General features: G+C 51.6%; 1 protein-coding gene across 1 annotated transcript in view; it reads left to right on the top strand.

Moving 5' to 3' along the window:
- The window catches only part of NFKBIA (nuclear factor of kappa light polypeptide gene enhancer in B-cells inhibitor, alpha), a 3,698-nt gene extending 466 nt beyond the window's left edge, over positions 1 to 3,232 (top strand). The window contains exons 2-6 of the mRNA XM_010583656.1: positions 220 to 328; positions 842 to 1,052; positions 1,537 to 1,625; positions 1,743 to 2,003; positions 2,533 to 3,232. Coding sequence (XP_010581958.1) covers positions 220 to 328; positions 842 to 1,052; positions 1,537 to 1,625; positions 1,743 to 2,003; positions 2,533 to 2,580 — 718 coding nt within the window. The 3' untranslated portion in view covers positions 2,581 to 3,232. The remainder of the gene's footprint in view (positions 1 to 219; positions 329 to 841; positions 1,053 to 1,536; positions 1,626 to 1,742; positions 2,004 to 2,532) is intronic.
- The last annotated feature ends 13,877 nt before the right edge of the window (positions 3,233 to 17,109 follow it).

Genomic DNA, 17,109 nt, shown 5'->3' with positions numbered 1-17,109 from the left:
GGGAGGGCGGAAAGTCCCTGGAGGGGCGCCAGGGAGAGGCGGCTCCCGCGGGCGCGGAAAGCCCCGGCCGCCGAAAGCCCCGGCTTGCGACACCCGCGCGTGACCCGGCAGCGGCCCCGCGCCCGCCTCGCCCCTCCGCCCGCCTCGGGGGGGCTCGCGTGGGGGTTCTGACGCCCGTCGCTCCGTTTGTGATGTTTGTTTCCCCTCCCCCCTCCGCAGTTTTCTCCACTTGGCGATTATTCACGAGGAAAAAGCCCTGAGCCTGGAGGTGGTCCGGCAGGCGGCCGGGGACCGCGCGTTCCTGAACTTCCAGAACAACCTCAGCCAGGTACTTGCGCCTCTGCAGCCCCAAATCCGGATCAGCCCCCGCCACCCCCACAGGAGCCCTCTGGGGAATTCCCACCCAGAAAAGTCCTTTTCAGAATTTTTTTTAATTGATGGAATCAATTAAGTCAAGCCTACTTAAATCAAAGCCTACATTCAGGAAAGTCCCCAGCTGGCTCCAGCCAGCCTTAGTACAAGGCTTCCTCTCCCCTGAGAGTGGCATTTAACACCCGCATTTTTCAAATATGATGCAATGGGTTGCATCCCTCTTTACTGGGATGTTAATTGTAGCCTTCATATGGATTGACTGTTCGGTGTCTGGAGAGCCCTAAGTTCATCACTTCCAGACTAAAGGGCAACTATACAACATGCTGGGACGCATAAAGACCTGAGTTTAGGGGGGATGTTTTTAACTGGGGGCACAAATCACCGAGCGGCCAAGGGGTCTGTTTGTCTAGACGTTGCTGCCAAGTTTGCAGTGTAACTTATGGGTCTGTGTTTTCTCTTCTGCCTGCAGACTCCTCTTCACCTGGCAGTGATCACCGATCAGCCTGAAATTGCCGAGCATCTTCTGAAGGCCGGATGCGACCTGGAACTCAGGGACTTCCGAGGAAACACCCCCCTGCATATTGCCTGCCAGCAGGGCTCCCTCAGGAGCGTCAGCGTCCTCACGCAGTACTGCCAGCCGCACCACCTCCTCGCTGTCCTGCAGGCAACCAACTACAACGGTACGGGCACGCTGTTGTACATCGATATCGGTGTGCTGTACTGAGGGCAGGGTTGATGGCCCGTAGAGCTCAAAGATCTCTAGAGGGCTGGAGAAGGATCATTGTGCCCATTTGAGAGTTGAGGAGCCCAAAGCACACAGCAGTGTCTGACTTCTTTAAAATGTCACTGCCTCGTAGGCCTCCTTACTGTTGATTATTGGCTCTCGCAGCTTTGAATTTTGCATTTTTAGTGAGTAATTTTGCAGTGCTCCTTTTTTTTGGTTACAGTTAGTTGCAGTCAAACACTGGAATAAAGCCTCCAAGAAATCTTTCCAAAATCCAACCCTGTTATTCATACTTGCTGGAAGCTGGAAAGCTCTTCTGGAAAACACCCTTTTGTCATGGATGAAGTGCACACTTAGATACCATCCTGTCTTGACTTTAGCTGAATGATAGGGCATTAGGTTAGACTTACGCAAATTTTCCCTTCATTTGTGTTTTGCAGGACATACATGTCTCCATTTGGCGTCTATTCAAGGATACCTGGCTATTGTCGAATACTTGCTGTCCTTGGGAGCAGATGTAAATGCTCAGGTATGTAATGTGTGCTGTGAATTTGACCGAGCAGGGCTGTGTAGTCGTAAGAATCAACAGGTCTGGCACTGGCTGTGGCTCTCCTAACGTCCCAAACCTTCTGTTATTTTCATGCAGGAGCCATGCAATGGCAGAACGGCACTACATTTGGCTGTCGACCTGCAGAATTCAGACCTGGTGTCACTTCTGGTGAAACATGGGGCGGACGTGAACAAAGTGACCTACCAGGGCTATTCCCCCTATCAGCTCACATGGGGAAGAGACAACTCCAGCATACAGGAACAGCTGAAGCAGCTGACCACAGCCGACCTGCAGATGTTGCCAGAAAGTGAGGACGAGGAGAGCAGTGAATCGGAGCCTGAATTCACAGAGGATGAAGTAAGTAGCTATTTGCACCTTTTCAAGAGAAGGGGAAAATCTTGCCCTTTGTAGGTTTTTCTTTTTTGGTGATGCTGCTCTGATGACACGCTCCAGTGACCCCTTACCTGCATAACAGACATAACAGACATTTATAAATAGCCCATAAAGTAAGGTTATGTGATCAACCATCAGCAAGATGGCAGCTGGGGCAAGCAGATAAATAGAATAAATTTAAGAATAAAATGTAAAAAATAACATGAGGGAACGGAGGTTAGCTTCATGCAACACAGTTGTCTGAACACCGTTCTGTTGCTGACACCTACAGAACCTTGTGAGATAAAATTCAAGTTAATGGGTGGTTTTCTCCTCCCCAGCATTTGTTTTTCTGATGTTCTCAGTGCTGCTAAATGGCAAACGAAACCACCTCGGTGTAGAAATTTTATATGCTGCTGAAGTCAGGGCATGCAGAATTTGGCAGTTATCCCAGAGTGGATACGATACTCCCAGTAAGAGTTTTGCATTAACAGCCTTTTGTTTTTTCTTGCAGCTTATATACGATGACTGCCTTATTGGAGGACGACAGCTGGCATTTTAAAGCAGAGCTATCTGGGAAAAGAAGTGACTGTGTACATATGTATAGAAAAAGGACTGACTTTCTTCATTTAAAAAGAAAGTCGCAATGCGAAGGGAAAAACCAGGAGGGAAATACTACACTGCCCAGCAAGGAGCACGTAATTGTAACAGGACGGTTCCAGGTTCTGGCCTGTGTTTAAATACAGGAGTGGGATGTGTAACATCAGTAGAGATCTGTGATTATTCACACCGCCTGATAAAAAGCCACATAGCCAATCTTCTCAGCCCTACAAAGACTACACATCCAACCTGCTGGTTACAGAGAGCTATCTTCTGGCGTTAAGTACCACGAGGAATGCGTGTCGCCTCGTGGCAAGGCAGGCTCATACCAACCCCCCATCTTCTCGGAGACTGCGTGTTAATCTGTGTTGGGCTGGTGGTGCTCCCTGGCCTTACTGACTGGCCCCAGCTGCTCTTGGTGGGGTGTCCCAGGTGGAGGAGTCAAACCAAGGGACTGGTGACCTCCTGACTGTTAGAAGAAAGTAGCAATAATGTTAACTGTGGGCATTGGAAACTGTGTGTTTCACACCATGTGTGTCATAATTGCTACACTTTTTAGCAATTGTATATTGTGTAAATACTGTACATTTTTTGTTTATAATTATTTTGGTACATGTGAGATATGTATTTATTAAAAAAAGATTACTGTACCTGGTCTGTGTTATGGTTCGTTGCCCACCTTGTCATCCTGAGATACGTGGGAATCCACCTGGTTCGCTTTTTAAGAAACATTTAACACCTAGTAGACCGACAGGGTCACAGGCTCAGGGGTTTTAGGTGGTTTACCTCGGCAGCAGTCAGACATCTAAGCAGCTCACAGCTCTCACAGCCCTTCTGCTGCAGCTAATTTTGGAAGCAGACGTAGGCGTCATTTCCTGCGCCCGTTGCGGCAGGCGGGTCGGGAGGCTGGTATTCCCCCTCCGTCACCCAAGCACCGGGCCACCCGGCCGCTAGAGAGGGGCTTTGAGGCCACCTGTGGCAGCACCCACCCGCCCGCCCTCGTGGCACCTTTCGTTCCAGCTCCAATACACGGCGGCAGCTCTTGCTGGGACTTGCCGGCGGAGGCTGGAGGTTTGCAGTGCAGCCCCGCACCCGCTCACCCTCTCGTTTATCACCCGGCTCAGCTCCGGTTTGAACTCGGACACCTTTGGATTTTCCAAAGGGGTTTTCCACGGGAAGAAGGAGCACACGCCCGGGAACACGTGCTGCTGCCCTCTGCCCCTGAAATTCAGGCGTGGGGCCTCCCCCCTTCCCGGCTGCAGGAGCTACAGCTGTCCTCGTTGAATTGAGGCTGTGGCTTTAACCTGCTCCAGTTATTCCTGTGTGTTTCTCTCCAGCATTCAGACAGACAGAATCACTTTGCTCAAATCCGCACCTGCACCTGATTATCTGTTGGCAGCCTGCTGCAGTGCAGGACTAATTTTAGTGTGACCACGTAAAGGATGGGTTGCGTGAAGGGCGGCCGTGCCTCATTCCTTCTGTGCCATCACCCCCTGGACGGGGATGGGGTGCAGCAGAGCTGCTGACGCAGGACTGAGCTCTGCCAAGAGTGTTGGCCAGGGGACTTCTGTGCTGCTGGCACCTGGCCCAGCTCAGGCCACTGGAGAAGGCCATGGCTCCCTGTTGTACAGGAACACCCATTCCTTTTTCTGCCCTGCTCTTCCTGAGGGGTTCCTGACACGTGACCTGCTCTAAGGAGGGCTCTCCGGTATGAGGAAGAGTACCACAGCTGGCTGGATACTTCCTAATTTGCATGGGAGCCAAAGGCCATTGTGGAAAGGATTATATGAATTTGTCATCCTGAGTCATTTTTATTTCCCTTCCACTCTCATTGCATGAGCATAGCCCAGGTGTATGCACTGAAACTTCCTTCTGGCAGACAGGGCCATGCCTGCATTGCAAACCTGCAAAGTTTTCCAGGTGTGGGGCTGGGTGAGAATCTGCCAAACCCTTCTTCTTCTTGGGCACTCACCCTGCACTCCAAATGACCACTAAATCTGAGCTGGGGATGGGGACTAGGCCGTTTATCCACCTGCTGCTACAGGTTTTTTGCCAGCAAAGAATCCTGAGTGACTTTCAGCCTTGCTTGACTAAACACGATGTCGCCAGGGCTGGGAGTAGGAAAGGCAATGTTCCTCTCATTGGCTACACTTCAGTTCCCCCCTGCAAAAAGCGGGAGCTGGAAATGCTGTCAAGGTCCTGCAGAGGCATGCACCAGCTATAGGTATCAGTGTTCTGGAAGTGCTTGGGTACACGGCTGGACCTGGTATGCAAATATTTAAATAGATAACATCTGAATGCAAATACTTCTTATTCGAAGGCCAGAGGGAGGGAGGAAAGTGCACTTATCAGCAGTACCAGGTTGGCCGAGTAGTTTTGGAGGCAGCAGTATGTTTTCTGCTGCCCATTGCAACATTTAGACAAACAGTATCTTGGGAAGGTGCTGCTACAATCTTGCAAGAACTCTATAATAACTTAATAAATGAAGCAAATGCTTTACTGTACAAGGAAGTTTTGCAGTTAAACAAATCATTGCCCAGGTACCGCATGCTGGTTTTGCTACTGTTTGCCTCTAACAGCCATGCAAAAGTAACCAAGTATCGTATGCAGAGGAACCACAGGTAAAGCAGGTAGGATGGAGATTAATCTGAGAATATGTCTTTGTTAGCAAAATAGGTTAGGGCATGTTGTGTATTTTTGCATTGCTAATGTGAGGCCATTCAGTGCAGAGCTTTGCCTCTTCACTTGATGATACAACAAGATTGTCCACTGTAGGTCACACCCCACACCCCCAGTTTCAAACACCCTTAACTGCTGTGTGTCCACCCTGTCTCTGGCTTTTCCACACCTATGTCTTTAGAAAGACCTTCTGAGAGTGGTTTTGGTGATAACCTGCCTTCATGCTACCTTCTTGGCACTCTGGCAGATATGTTGCATGGTCCCATTTGTAGGACTCAGAGCAAGAACTCCTTATGCATTTATTCTGCCAGCATCGCTTTTTCCTTATTCAGCCACCACAGCTGCTATTAGCAGAGTGCACTAGCTTGCTCTTGCTTGTCCTCCTGCCGGTGCTTCCCTGCACTGGGCCAGGGTTCAAAATTCTCTCTCAGCACCTCTGCCACCTGCCCTGGGTGGCTCAGCAAGCTTCAAGAGCAGCCACGCTGCTGCAGATCAAGGTCCTGTGAAGTTCTGTTTTAATTTCCTCTCTCCATTAGCCTCCTTCCTTTCCTCAGCTCGTACCATGCCTGGCCCCTCCACTCTTACTGCCCTCAGCACCCATATCCGCCTCTGCCTGCTCTTTTCTCCCTTCCAGGGTGAGCACCTTTCCGCAGGTCCCCCGTCCCTCTTTTCCTGCAACACCAGCTCACCATGAACTCATTCACCCATCATGACATTGCACAGCATGAGGCTGCATTTTTGTTTCTAGCCTTTCCCCACTGCCTGTGCTTGTAAATTTCTTTGATAATCCCACAGGGATATTCCCGTATTTCCTTATATTGCTCACAAAGAGCTGAACTCCCCATTTCCTCCCACACCCTCCTCTTCCTCCTCATGCTCCAGCTCGCTGCAGGTCTCCCTCGCCCCACCACAACCCAGGGGCCACCTTCAGTCCCTGCTCTCCTGCCTTTCAGCTCACTCAGCATCAGCCCTGGACTTCTCAAGACCCTTATGGTGGTGACAGATAAAATGCAGGCTGCCAGGGTGGCAATGGTGGGGAGCAGAGCCCAGGGCCTTGATTTTCCCCCAGAAAAGTGGGAACCTTTTTCTTCCATTCACTGCAGCTTTGGAAACTGTTAAAAGCAAGGTCCAAAGGCAGCCCTGCACCTAGGGACATGCACGAGGAGGGTCCATCCTCCCACTCACTCCAGCGCCAGCCTGACCTTTGCAGTCGTGAGCAAAAACCTTTCACCGCCCTCCTCGCCTGCTTGCCCTGCCGCTCTCGGGTTTTGGTGCAGCGTGCTCCTCTCACGCAGCTTGGGCTGTGTGGGCTGTTTGACACACAGCTGTGGGTCTCTCAGCCCCCTCAGCAGAGAGAGGTGGGACGGGCAGTGCCAGGAGCTGCCTGCCCGCCTGCCTGCTGATGGGCTTGGACATCACGAGGGGCCACAGTCCTAACTTGGAGGCCTTAACTCTTGCTGTCCTCCTCCTCACCCTTCAGCCTTTTGACGTTAGGAAGGGGCTCCCTATTGACTACTCAGCATTTTGCACACCAAGATGAACTACAGGGCCAGACAGGGGCCAACGGACAGTGTTTACCAACCGTGCGCCCTGCATCCAGCTGGTGGGCACATCTACCTGCCTGCCCCAGCAGGACTCGAGGCACCAGAAGGCAGTGAGGCCACCAGGACCCTTAATCCATCCCCAAAAGTGGCAGCCTCACTGCTGCTGGCTTTGCCCCACAGCGTCAGTTCAGGTCTGGATGAGCAAGATGGTTGAGTGAGGAAAGGAAAATGTGGAACCAGCAACAAAACCTGAGGAAAGATACTGTGATATCGGAGGAGGAGGACAAGCATCATTTGTGACCGGTTTTAATGGAAAATCTTCGATGATGGTGGACTCTGGTCTGGGCAGGGGCCCAGCACAGATCATTTTTCTGCAGAAGCTGAGCTGTGGAAATAATTAAGCATCTGGTTGTTCCTAGAAGAAAGAATTGCAGAACAGAGTGCAGGGATGGCAGGGAGGACTCTCTCCCGGGGTGAAAGCCCGCCCTCACTTCAGGGGGGTGGAGGATGGGCTTTTCCAGCATCGCTGTGCTCCCAGCACTGTGCTTTGCTGGAGAACGAGAGCTGCGTGGGATCCCGAGGGAGCAGGAAAGTCCTGGCCCCTCACACCAGCCAGGACAGCACATGGTCCCGGGATGGCCGCTGCACAGCCTCTCCCTGTCTCCAGCAAGCGCCTGTCACAGCTCTGGCACCTCTCACCTCCGCATCCCTTCAGACAGCTCTCTGAAGCATTAACATCAGGGCCAAAAGGCTCCCTTTAAATGCTGTCAGATCCATCAGGCCATAATGTAAGAAGCCGCCAGAGAGGTTGAAACAGAGACTCCCCCCAACACACTGGAGGTTTGGCTGCCCTCCCTCCCCTTGCTCCAGAACTCAGATTTTCCCAGGACCATCTCCTTGTCCAATTTTCCAAACAGGACTTTCCAGTCGCTGTCAGAAGAGAGCTGGGGTTTTCCCCACTCACTCCCTTCTGCACTTTTACCCCTTTACAGCAGCCATGAGCTATGGCACCGGGCTCCATTGCCTCTCCAGCAGCGGGAGTGCAGCCTCCTGCCTGCCCATCGCCAGCCCCAGGGGCTTCCCTGCTCCAGAGAAACAGGCCTGCACCCCTTTAATTTAAATCCTTTTCCCATTCACAGTTTTAGCTAATTTAGATTCATTTTCCTGCACATCTTTCAAGGGAAGCTCTTCATCCCTCCAGCTGAAAGCAAAATACAAGCAAATGTGTGCCAAGTCCTGCAAGAAAGAGCCTTAAAACACAAGTATTTTTAACATGCACACACCGTGAAGGGCACACGGCCATAGTTACAGTGCAACACTTAACTTGGTTAATTATTACCCCTGAATTTCAGTAGCTTGGAGGAGGGAGTTTCCCAAGGCCCTACGGAAGACCTCTGTGAGCGCTGCAGCTCCACTTCAGTAATGCTCCTTGTTTGCACCGGGGAGTGCCCAGGGGTCGAGCGAGACGCAGCCCCCCCGGAGGAGCACTGACCGGTGTTAAGGAGAGCCTGTCGTGTTTGCTCCTGTGGCATGGGAGGACCCGTGTGGTGTTTTTCCTCTCTGTGTGGAACAAGGACATGCCACGTCTCAGTCAAAGTTCTGCGTGTGTGCTGAGCTGAGAAGGACTGAGAGTCGGTAAGGATGGCTGCCCGGCCTGTGCGGCATGCAGAACGAAACGACTCTCTTCTTTCAGTTTTTTCTAGGTGGATGGGTTTCCATTCCGGCGTGCGTCAAGGCTGATGTTTCTGGATTTCATCTAAAAACTTAGATCTGACTCCTGGCAGCAGCTTCTCCGAAATGTTTTGTCCCAGCAAACAAACAAACGAGCCCCCGCCCAAGCTGCATGGAAGCTCCTTACCCCGGGGCCTGTGCCAAGCATGGCTTGGGGAAAACCCTCCTGAGGAGGGGGATTCACACCACCCACTCGCCCCCGAGCACACTTGACCTTCACCTCCTCTCAAACAGCCCACTACAGCTGTAGTAAAACATGCAACATCGTCTGTTCATCCACCCCAGACCTCTCCGTGTTCCCGTCCTTGCAGCCCTGACCCCCAGCAGCAGTAGCAGGCTAAATGCGTGGGGCCGAGCTGTTGGACCACCCCACCACGGCGAGGGAAAGCTCACAAACTGCCATGTCTCCTGCCTTGACAATCTCCCTCGTGGGACAGAGCTCAAACGTGTGGAAACTGAAATAATTAGGCGGAAAAGGGGTTAGCCAGCAGCAGTGTGGGAGGCTGGCAGGCTTTGCTCGCGGTCGGCCAGGTTTAAACAGGTGATCAAACAGCACGAGGGCATGTTCAGCAACTGTGAAACGGCAAGAAGGCAGAGAGGAAAATGGCAGCAGTGCGACCAGGGTGCGAAAGCTAGGTGAGACATCGCCGGCAGCAGACACGGGTCCAGCAGGTCCCCCAGGTCGGTGGTGGTCTCGTCCCCTTCACAGCCCAGCAGCAGCACTTTTCACACAGAAATGCTTAAGCTTCCCCCACGGCATCCTCTCCTCTGGCTCTGTCCCAGGGGGAGGGAGGTGAGCAGGTCCAGGAGAGGCTGCGACTTCTGGCCAGGATTGCCTTCTGCCCCTCCGTGATGGCACGTAAAGCCGGTTTTCCTTTCTGCACACAGCTGACTTCCAAGGTCACTCGCTTCCCTCTGTGAGCCGCTCCTGCATCTGAGGGACTTGTGGAGTAAGGAACCAATAAATCTTCATCTCCTTTTTCAGAGAAGTCCGGGCAAAGCGGGAAAGGGAAACCGCGCAGGTTACTTGGCAGTTGGCTTCCTTCCATGAGCAGTTCCAGGTGCACGGCAGCATGACCAAGCCTTCCCAGGTTTGGTGCTCTGGGAAGCATCTTCCTAAGAAAAGCCATGCTGAGGGGCAGAAGACAAGAGGACCGAGCTGCATCCATGCATTGCACAAAATTAGAGAAGAGCATCTCAGTAGAGCACATGGCAGCTCTGTGCCACAAGTAGGACCACAGACATTTCTCACAAAGACTGGCGAGTGCCAATATCTCCAAATTCTCTGCTTCAAATTGAAGAACAAGTGGAATAACTCAAAATAGCCATTTTTTTCCATTTTGCAAAGGAAATGTTTTGCTCTGCTTTGTTTGTTAGCAACAATGTATTGTTTAAAAAAAAATCGTATGATTAAAAGAATATTGAGAACTTCCCAACTGAAACAGATTACTTTTGTAGACTCAGAAAACAAGAATGTATTTCGTTTTTTCTTACTCATTGGAAACTTCAGGTGTTTGTTTTCTCACTCACCTGAAAAATTTGTTCTCCTAAGCTTTTGTGGTTGCAACATAACAGAATTTCCTCTCCCACTCTTCTCCTGAGTCATGTGAACTGGGCATACCTCCGACCTGGGGCTTGCCATGTCGTCTTTGAAAAGCCAACCCCCAAATTTGCATCCATCTGCCATCTATATTGTATCTATTAAACTCCTCATGCTTGCATAGGAGCAAGTCTTCAATTAGCCTTACAGCTAGCAGCCTTCCATCAGGTCTGCTTGGCTGCCTCTTGCCATCACAGCATCCACCCCCCTCACAGAGGTACATCCTATTGCCTCTACCCATTGACTCCATCTTTTGGCTGCTCTAAATATACCAAGAAGAAAACTCAGCTTACGGGAGGTGGTATTTTCAAAATTGATCCCGAGAGCACTCTTGCGCTCAAAGTTTTGGGGCTGCAAATCAGTCCGTGGCAAGTGTATGACTTAGCCCATGTCTCGAGACTGATTCAACCCAAGGCGTGAAGCCAACGCACATGACCCAGGGAGTGTTAGGTATTTCCCACGCAGATGCTTTCATTCAGCAATAAAGCAAACGCAGCTCGGTGTGTCCTCTTCCCGGAGGCAAGTCCCTTGCGTTGTAAGCATGTTCGTCATGAAATGCCACTGCACATGGCTTCTCGACATCACCATAAGAAAAATGTTATCTTTGCAGCTGTTCTGCTTCACTGAGTTTACAGCTGGGCCCTTGAATGCTGTCAATAGAAATTGCATGTTCCTTGTAAGCACAGGATAAAGACAGCCCCATGGAGCCTTATTAATCATTTTGCTTAATGGCACATGAAATATCATCTTCACCTCCAGTCTCCAGAGCATCTGAGTCCTGTCTCTGAGAAGAGCAAAGAAATAATTTGGGAATAGCCTCCCTTTAGGCATCCCACCCGAGGTGGGGCGCACAGGCGAATGCTGTGTTGGTGAAGATGCTGCTGCTGTGCAGAGTGCTGGCACGGCACAAGTGATCCTGTGTCCCTTCCCCCGCGTCTGCCCGCTGGCACCGCAGGGAGACTGAGAGCTTTTGGCCCAGGCTGGATATGACCCTGGCCCAGAGCAGAGGTGAAGAAGGATGCAGCACTGCTGGGCCCCATCGCAAGGGGACTTTTTAAGGGCGAACTAAAAGGCAGGTGTGCCCTAATGATAGGGCAGACTTTTTAATCACTTTTTATCACCACTTAGCCCGACGAGCAGCACTGTGACACATGCAAAGTGGTTGCTGTTTGCTCCTGGTGGCAGCTCGGTCCCCGTCTGGGCCCGGCCATCGGGCACAAGTGCTCCCGACATCAGAGGTCGTGGTCGGAGCAGGAGATGTCCCTGTCCCTGCAGCACTTCAGTGCCTGGCACCCCAAGCCCGATCCTGTTAGCTGTCGGGGACCTGCTTCAGCAAACCACAGGAGGAAGTCAAAGACAAGATGTGTGAGATCGCTGAAGCATGCAGAGCACGGTCCCACTTAACCTCATCCATCTGCCCCTGGCCTGTGGAAATCCAGAGTTCAGGACATAACTCACCAGCAGTGGATGTAAACAGTCATGACAATCAGAACAAAGCACTCTCCAAAATGAGAGCAAGCACTGCAAATGTCACCCTTTAGAGGGTTAAAGCAGAGAGGCATCATGTGCTTTCAACCTCCACTGAATGGAGCAGGAACTCACCACCTCTGAACTGAGCCTCCAGGAGCTCTTCAGAAAGGAAAGTGCAAGCTGGCGCACAGTGACTGAGCTGCTTTGCATGGGATTTCATTTTACCTTTTTTTATGAAGCAGTGGTGAGAAAAAGAGGCAGTGATGGTAAATGCAAATATCTGCAAGACATCAAGGCCTCAGCAGGGAACCTGCTCAGCTCTGTGGTCCCTGAGCACAGGGATAAGGGAGCTGCATGGGTTTGACTTATGATTGACAGGGATCTTGCTGCAATGACTGACTGCTCTCGTGGCTGGGAAGTAAGTCCCTTTATCCCATCAACAAGAGTTGGGGTTTTTTTTGGCTCCTACTCAGACATGATCGAAATACGTACTGAAGATCTGCTCTTAAAAGTGAGAGCTCGACACGCACAGCTGCCTTTGGCATTACAAGAAATGCAGAGGAAAGAGGAAATTATTTGAACTGTGTGATGCAGCATGAGTTGCATCAAGCTGCAGATAGGATGATTCTTCTCAGATGCAGTGCAGCAGCTACATCAGTGTCTTACTGCTCTTACTGCTGACAGCTAAATTATTTCTTGCACAGCTGTAATCGCACAGCTGTATTCACACACCTAATGAACTTGCTTCTGCATAAATCCAGAGCATCTCCTTTTTGCTGTCAACCTGTTGGGCCCTCTGTCCCTGCACAGCACCTCACAGATCTCATGTGCAGTGTCAGATATGCTGCTGGCATGGTTTTAAGAGTCCCCAGGAGGGGCCTCCGCGAGAGCTGTGTGCTTCCAGCATGTGCCAACTGGGGCTGCAGATGTCCCGGGAGAAAACCTCCCAGCGAGAAGCCAGGACAGAACTGGCTGATCAATACCAAAGGAATGAGGGAGAGGGAAGGAAATGTTTTTGCTAGCAAACAGCCAGCAAGTTAAATTAGAAATTGCAATAACAGCAGTGAGCCTGACCGAATGTGGTATTAGCCTCTCAAAATACTTGTAGTATGAATGCTGTAAGTCCCTAGTGGGGAAAACTGAGGTACAGATAGTGGTTTATGCTGCAGCATAGGAGGGCTCAGCCTGCTCCTTAACAGCACCGAGGATAATGAGAAAGTAAAACGTCACCTCTCCTTAAAAGCACCTTCTGGTAACAACAGTGGCACGGGCTAAGGCAAAGGCCAGGGCTGGCTCCATCTCTGCTGCTCACCATGTGTGTGACCGGGACAAAGCCACTGCCACCCCGTGCAGCTCGGCTGCTCCTCGCCCGGGCAGCCTACACGTGCACCTTAGGGCACCCCAAACCAGCAGAGGCAAAATGCTGCCGTAGGACATGGAGTCAGCCCGCGCTGGGCTTGTGGCCCGCAGCATCTCTGCCTCAGCTTTGAGCTGTAAGCTCCCCAGGGCAGGGACTGCTTTTAAATAGGTGTTTGCAGAGCTGCCTTGAGAGTATGTGCTACCAGTCCCCTCCTCCGTGGAGCTGCAAGGAATATGAACCAGTAAAACCAGCACCTACGATGTTAAAGCAGTTGGTGCTTCCAGCTGCAAATGTACCCGCTTTGATGTCTGCTGGGACAGCCAAGATTTAGACTGTCCCCTGTGCACCGGGCCTCCCTCGGTTTAGGCTCTACTAAATTAGCAGGCTTCTGTCAGCGATGTGCAATAAGGTAAGGTAAAAGGCTGTGGACTCCAGTAACCAGAGCTATGTGGAAATTCAGGAGGATTTCTTGCTGGGCAGGGGCCCTGCCATGCCAGTGGGTTTCACCTTTGCTCAGCCCTGCTGGCAGGCACTCTATGCAAATGCCCTTCTCTAAGCTTTCACACATGGGACTTTCAAAAGGTTTGCGCTCTTCAGAAAAGAATTTATAGGATCAGATTTTCCTATGGCCCCTCAAGTCATTTTATTAATCACTGGGACCATTCTCAAACATCTTTCAACATTGAGAAATTCCACTTAATCACAGCCTGCCGTGCTACCACCTTCTCAGCATCAGATGCAGAAAGAAATGATGCAGCGAGGACCTTAGTCACACTAACGCTGCTTCGAGGCTGAGCTGGGGAATGGGACGTGAATCATCTTTGCCTTTTCTTTCTTTTAAGGGAAACAGAGAAGACAACTGCTGCTCTGAGAGTAAAATGCATAGAGCAGCGACAGGTCTTCCTGTTTCCTTCCCATCTTGGGTCCCTGCTGCGTGCTTCTTCCCTGCACTTAGCTGCATCAGCTAAAAAAGCCCCATTCTCTTTCAAGCTACTCCTGGGAGATTTGTTTACCACATCTCAGCAAGTGCAGAGCCATGCAGAGCTGTTTTCCAGGACCAGCTGACAGAGTGAATTGCAGGATATTTTCCAAACAAGCCACTTCCTCCTTACAGAGGACTTTTCTGTGTGTACAGATGCATATGGGCAGCAGGATGTGGTGCTGGGAGATAAAAGACCAGCTCTTTGGAAAGGCATAAACATGACAATGATAGGCATTACATTGCCTCACTTTTACAAGCCTGCCTGCTTGCCGGAGTCCGCTGAGCACGTCCAGTGCCCAGGACAGGGAGCAAGGAGCTGCCTACGCAAGCAAAGGGGAATGCCAAGGCCCAGAGGTGCACCTCCAGCCTCAGGCTGGCCAGTGCAGCAGGGAGAAGGTGGTGAGTCAGGATCAGAGGTCATGGTGGAGCTGTGCTGTGAAGTGCTCTCCGTGGCGTCTCCTTTTTTCCCCCCTGATCTGAGGCACACAGAAGGGAGCACACCCCAGATAGCACATGGCTCTGCAGACTGTCCCTTTCCTGTAGCCAGATAACTGAGCGAGGCTTGCTCCGAGGCACTGTTATACTGGGTAGCAGAAACCCCCTCTGCATAGAAAGAGAGAGGGCAGGGGAAAACAGCTGGAGTATTTTGCTCCCTCTCTCTTCTACTGGAAAATGCATAACAACAACTCCCATGGGTGCAGCCCCTCAGGAGAGGAATAGATATCTTGCTAGAAGAATCCAGCATTTTTTATCTGGATGTGCTTTGAGCAAGGATTAGGTAATACTCAGCTAAAGAGCCCGGAGCTGAACTTCACGCTAACGCTCCCTCCACCGCTTCAGCCTGCTCCTGCCCAACTAAACGCTAAGATCTTCCGGGGCAGGCAGCCCAGCGCGTCAGCCGTGGCTCCCTGCCAAAGCAACCGGGAGCTGCAGCCCTTGCCTCTGCAGCCAGCAGCCGGGCACGCTGCGGGGCCTGCCTCTGCAAGCTGTCCAAAAGGGCCAGGTCGGAGCAGTAGGCTTGGGCTCTGCAGTGAGGAAAAGCATGCAACTTGTTGCAAGCCGGCTAGGTCATGGTTTGCTGCAAAAAACCCCCAGTGCATTGCTAGGGAGAAATCCCAGCAAGCTGCTTGGCTAGGCAGGGGTTGCCCTATTTCTGTTTGGGGTTTCCTGGCCTGAAATAAAGGCGCCTGTGCTGAGAGAAGCTGCGTGTGTGCGGTAAGCTCGGCAGGTTGCACACGTGGGATCTCCGCTCACAAGGGGACGACTGGCACAGTACAGCCAGCGTACTTCAGCTGCACTTGTGCAATTGAGAGTCCAGGATTTCCAAACACTCAGGTGACTGGTCACAGCTGCTGTTTTGCTGGGGTTGCTCCATATCAGCCAGCCAAGGTCCTCAGCTTTGTCTCAGACAAAATTTCCAAGGGTGAAATGCGAGCATGTCCAGGGAGGCTGCGGATATGGGGTAACTGGTCTGTGCTCAGCAAACTCCTCCAGGGAAAAGGTCAGAGGAATCCTCCCCTGCAGATCACTTGCCAAGGGTGGAGCTGTGCACTGCCCTGCTGGCCCCCTCCACGTGCCCACGCACACGTGCCATCAGGCTGTTAGCGTTCCTAGCTGGTCTGAGCCCTGGTTTGGACAGAAACTTGACACTAATTCAGCAGCCAGGGCTGCGCATGGAGTAGCTTGTCATTAATTTTGGTACAGCTTGCTTTTCTGTTGCCATGAGTTTGCAGCCATCCAAACTCAAGTGACATGTAAAGCTGGGAATCCCCCCGCCCCCAAACCCTTCTATCACCCAAATAAAGTCACCTCCCTAAACCACAGGCCATCAACCTAGTTCCAGCGCTTGGCGGGATGCCTGTAGGGACACACTCCAGCCCCATAGTAATGCCAGTGCTGGGAGACAGGCACCCACCCAGGCTGCAGAGCTACCTACAAGGAGACAGAGCTTCCAGGGTTTGCTTTTGCTCTTTTGATCTCAGTGCTCTCCCTCCTTCTCCCAGCCCCCTACCACTCTGGGGCTGCCAGCTGTGGCCAGTCCTGGCTTCTGACAGCCAGCACTCTCGTCACACAAGCTACTGTGCAAAGTAGGTTTCTCAGCTCACTCAACTCTTGTGTTTTGTTTGGTTGGATATAGCAGCTTGAAGGGGATAAACAAGTCTGTTCCTAGAAGCTTTGCTGCAGGAGCTGGCAACCTCTATTGGCCACCAGAGACAACTCTGCAGGAAGGTGGTGCCAGAAGTTACACGAGCAGGGAAGCCCCCAGCAGGCGATTTTGCAACAACATCCTCGGCATTCAGGATGTCGTGACAGCTTCCAAGGTTGCTCTTCTCCGTCAGCCCCAGCATGTCTCTCTGGCAGGCGCTGCAGTAGCTGCACATGCTTGCTGAGCACTTGCACAACATAAGTATCAAAGCTGTGCTTAGGGCAATCTGAGCTCATGCTTTCTTATACTGCAAAACAGAAGCCTCATCCTCAGAGCTGAGCAAACCCATAATTTATGCCGGGGATGATCAGCCTTGGGCGCACGCGGAGCCTCTGAGGGAGCTGCTCACGTTGCTCGCCACACTGCAATTTCTTTGCTAGCCAGGCTATTTCAAGCTGTGTCGGGGCACTGGGTTACATGAAGAAAACAGCTTGTTGAGCAACAGGCTGTGTTTGACACTTCATAAGGCCACCACATCACCAACCCAGAGGTCCTTCCAGTCTGGTGTGTTGTCTTCAGCCATGACCAGTGCTGGAAACACTGGGGTATAACCTTGCCATCGCTTTTGCTCCTTGGCAACTGGCAGTGCACAACTGTGCAAGGAGATGCTTCTGCCTGTGTTGGTGGCTATCTTAACTACCCAGCAGCAGGAGAATTAAAAGCAGTATAATCCAATCCCAGCTGGAGCTTAGGCTGCAGGGCCCACAGAAGTGTAATCTGAAGTGCCACAGAAATAGAGTAGGTATTACATCCTGGCTTCAGGAAAAACTGCTTGTTCTCCAGTAGCCTAGTGGAAATCAGCACTTGGGCACAGATCCCAGAAGAGATTTAAGACCCTAAATGAGGGTGCTGGTAGGCTGTGAAAGCCTGTATCCAAACCCGCCATCTGGAAAGCCTGTGTTCAGCAGCTCCTTACCTC

The sequence above is a fragment of the Haliaeetus leucocephalus genome, unplaced genomic scaffold (assembly GCF_000737465.1).
Source record: "Haliaeetus leucocephalus isolate CR32 unplaced genomic scaffold, Haliaeetus_leucocephalus-4.0 Scaffold932, whole genome shotgun sequence".
Lineage (NCBI taxonomy): Eukaryota > Metazoa > Chordata > Aves > Accipitriformes > Accipitridae > Haliaeetus > Haliaeetus leucocephalus.
Note: the sequence above shows the minus strand (reverse complement) of the source record. Positions and strands in the feature narration are given on the sequence as shown.